The 2,250-nt window shown below is 42.7% G+C and overlaps 1 protein-coding gene across 1 annotated transcript; it reads left to right on the forward strand.

Annotated features, from left to right (window-relative positions):
* Window positions 1-550: 550 nt before the first annotated feature.
* LOC107134838 (phytanoyl-CoA dioxygenase, peroxisomal-like) lies at window positions 551-2,243 on the forward strand. Its single transcript, XM_015476861.2, has 2 exons — window positions 551-704; window positions 2,035-2,243. The coding sequence occupies exons 1-2, from the start codon at window positions 662-664 to the stop codon at window positions 2,235-2,237; spliced, it is 246 nt and encodes an 81-aa protein (XP_015332347.1). The 5' UTR covers window positions 551-661; the 3' UTR covers window positions 2,238-2,243.
* The last annotated feature ends 7 nt before the right edge of the window (window positions 2,244-2,250 follow it).

Raw genomic sequence — 2,250 nt, forward strand, 5'->3', positions numbered from 1 at the left:
AATCATAACCAGATGTTATTAGACAGTTTTACTCCTGAGGACAGATAGCACAGAATAAATCACCTGTGATGTCGCACCCCGCACCCTGGAGAGAAGGCCAGGGAAAATGGCCCCCAGCCATCCCATGCTGTGATGGGATAGTTCCCACCTCCCATGCTGTGATGGGAATGGAAGTCTGCAGGTGGATCATAGATAGCACTTGAAGCCAGAACTATCTCATGGTGGATGAAGCACTATCATCCATGAAGTTCAGATTCCCTACTTTCCTTTCTTCTCAAGGGACTGAAACTCCATGGGGACAGGGACCTTCTTTTCTTGTTCACTCTTGGTTCCCCTCTGGCCATTACTCTGCTTGGTTCATGAACCTGAGGGAAGAGTTGTTGAGAGAATGACTACACTCGTTGGATTATTCTCCAGGCATGCTCAAAAAGTCATATATAATTTGTAGTGTTGGAAATTTAGAATGGTTTCCAATTCTGAGGTATACATGCTTGGCAAGATTGCAAAATACCAGTTGATGTTTATACTGTTGTCATTTTGATTCTTGTGTGGACACTTTACGCCCCTTGCCTATACTTCTGATTTCCCATGAGGTTGTTTTTCTTCTTCTTTCTTTTCTTAGATTCTGAAGTATGTGGAGTGCTTCACTGGACCCAATATCATGGCGATGCATGCAATGCTGATAAACAAACCTCCAGATACTGGTAAAGGGCTCTTACTTGTTAAAGAGAGGCAAGAAAATAAAAAAAGATGGTGTAATTAAAATATGTAAAGTTGTTGTTCCAGTCAAGTGTGTAACTGTCAAACTTTGGTTGAGTGAATTTGAGTGCTTTTATTTAAGTCTTAAAAGAGTTCATGTTATATCAATTTTGGAGTATGTGATAATATTTCAGATACTTTATTGCTAAATTTTCAAATGACTGGCTGTCTGAAGTGGCAGTTTAAGATATGTGACTGTTCTTATATCATAGACTCCTTCTGTTCAACATCTCTGATTTTCACCCACCATTCTTAACCAGGATCACACGGATTCTGCATTCCTGATCTGAAGATATGATTATTAGTAACAAGATGAAAGCTGTTACTACAAGTCACATTCAAGCCCTTGTGGTGCCTTGTGCTTGCCAAACCTAGATCTAAGTCCTCAGAGAGACCGATTCTGAAGTTGATCCCAGGTGTCTGCCTTTTAATACCCATCCCCAGAGATTCTACTGCAGGTGTTTCTCAGACCACATGGAGAGATTTTTCTGTAACAGAAAGAGAAATCAGCCATGAATGGCTTTATTCTTTTCTACTTTTAGTTCCTTCTGAGAGCTGGGCGATTTATGTGATAGGTCTGAAGCGCAGGGTTACTAAATGTCTTCCTCCATGGATGTCCTGCCTGGGGAGATGAAGTGGTTTGGGAACCAAGTTCTAAGCTCAAACTGGGGAAAATGTACCTATGGTCAATGAATCTGACTGGATACTGACCGTACACAGGATGCCTGTGAATTAAGACCTCTAAGGGAACTGTTTTTGGCATCAGCCACTTTGAAGCGGACCTCAAATTTTACTCTGTAACATTATCTTCAATTTAGTTGATCCAGCTTTTTTTGTTTTTAATTCCTACTGCCTACTAGCTCTGTACCAAATTCAGAGTGACAAAGGAATAAAGCACAACAGAGATGATGAAGTATATCCAGCTCCCTAGAAAAGAGAGTAAGCACCCAGCAACCAGAAACCCAGAAGAAAGTATAGATTCCAAGCCCCATGTTGACTGATATTTTTGTTTGGTTCTGTTCTCTTGGGACTGATTTTCCATAATGGAAACCACACAGTAGTTGTTTTTTTGCAAGGGAAGGTCAGTGTGTTATTTATTCAGGCAAAGAATAAGAATTGTGGGGCTGGGGATATAGCCCAGTTGGTAGAGTGCTTGCCTTGCATGCACAAGGCCCTGGGTTCAATCCCCAGCACCACACAGACACACAGACATATAACACAATAAAAATAAGAATTGTGAGGCTCAAGCTCTTTTTGACAGTAGGCTCATTTCAGGCAAGAAGACTTCCCGGCACCCTTTGCACCAGGATCTGCACTATTTCCCCTTCAGGCCCAGCAATCGCATTGTGTGTGCTTGGACCGCCATGGAGCACATTGACCGGAACAACGGCTGTCTGGTTGTCCTCCCAGGCACCCACAAACTTCCCCTGAAGCCGCATGACTACCCCCAGTGGGAGGTAGGTCTGTCTGACCACTGAGTCTGGATCAGAG

This window comes from Marmota marmota, unplaced genomic scaffold, assembly GCF_001458135.2.
Source record: "Marmota marmota marmota unplaced genomic scaffold, marMar, whole genome shotgun sequence".
NCBI classification, from domain to species: Eukaryota; Metazoa; Chordata; class Mammalia; order Rodentia; family Sciuridae; genus Marmota; species Marmota marmota.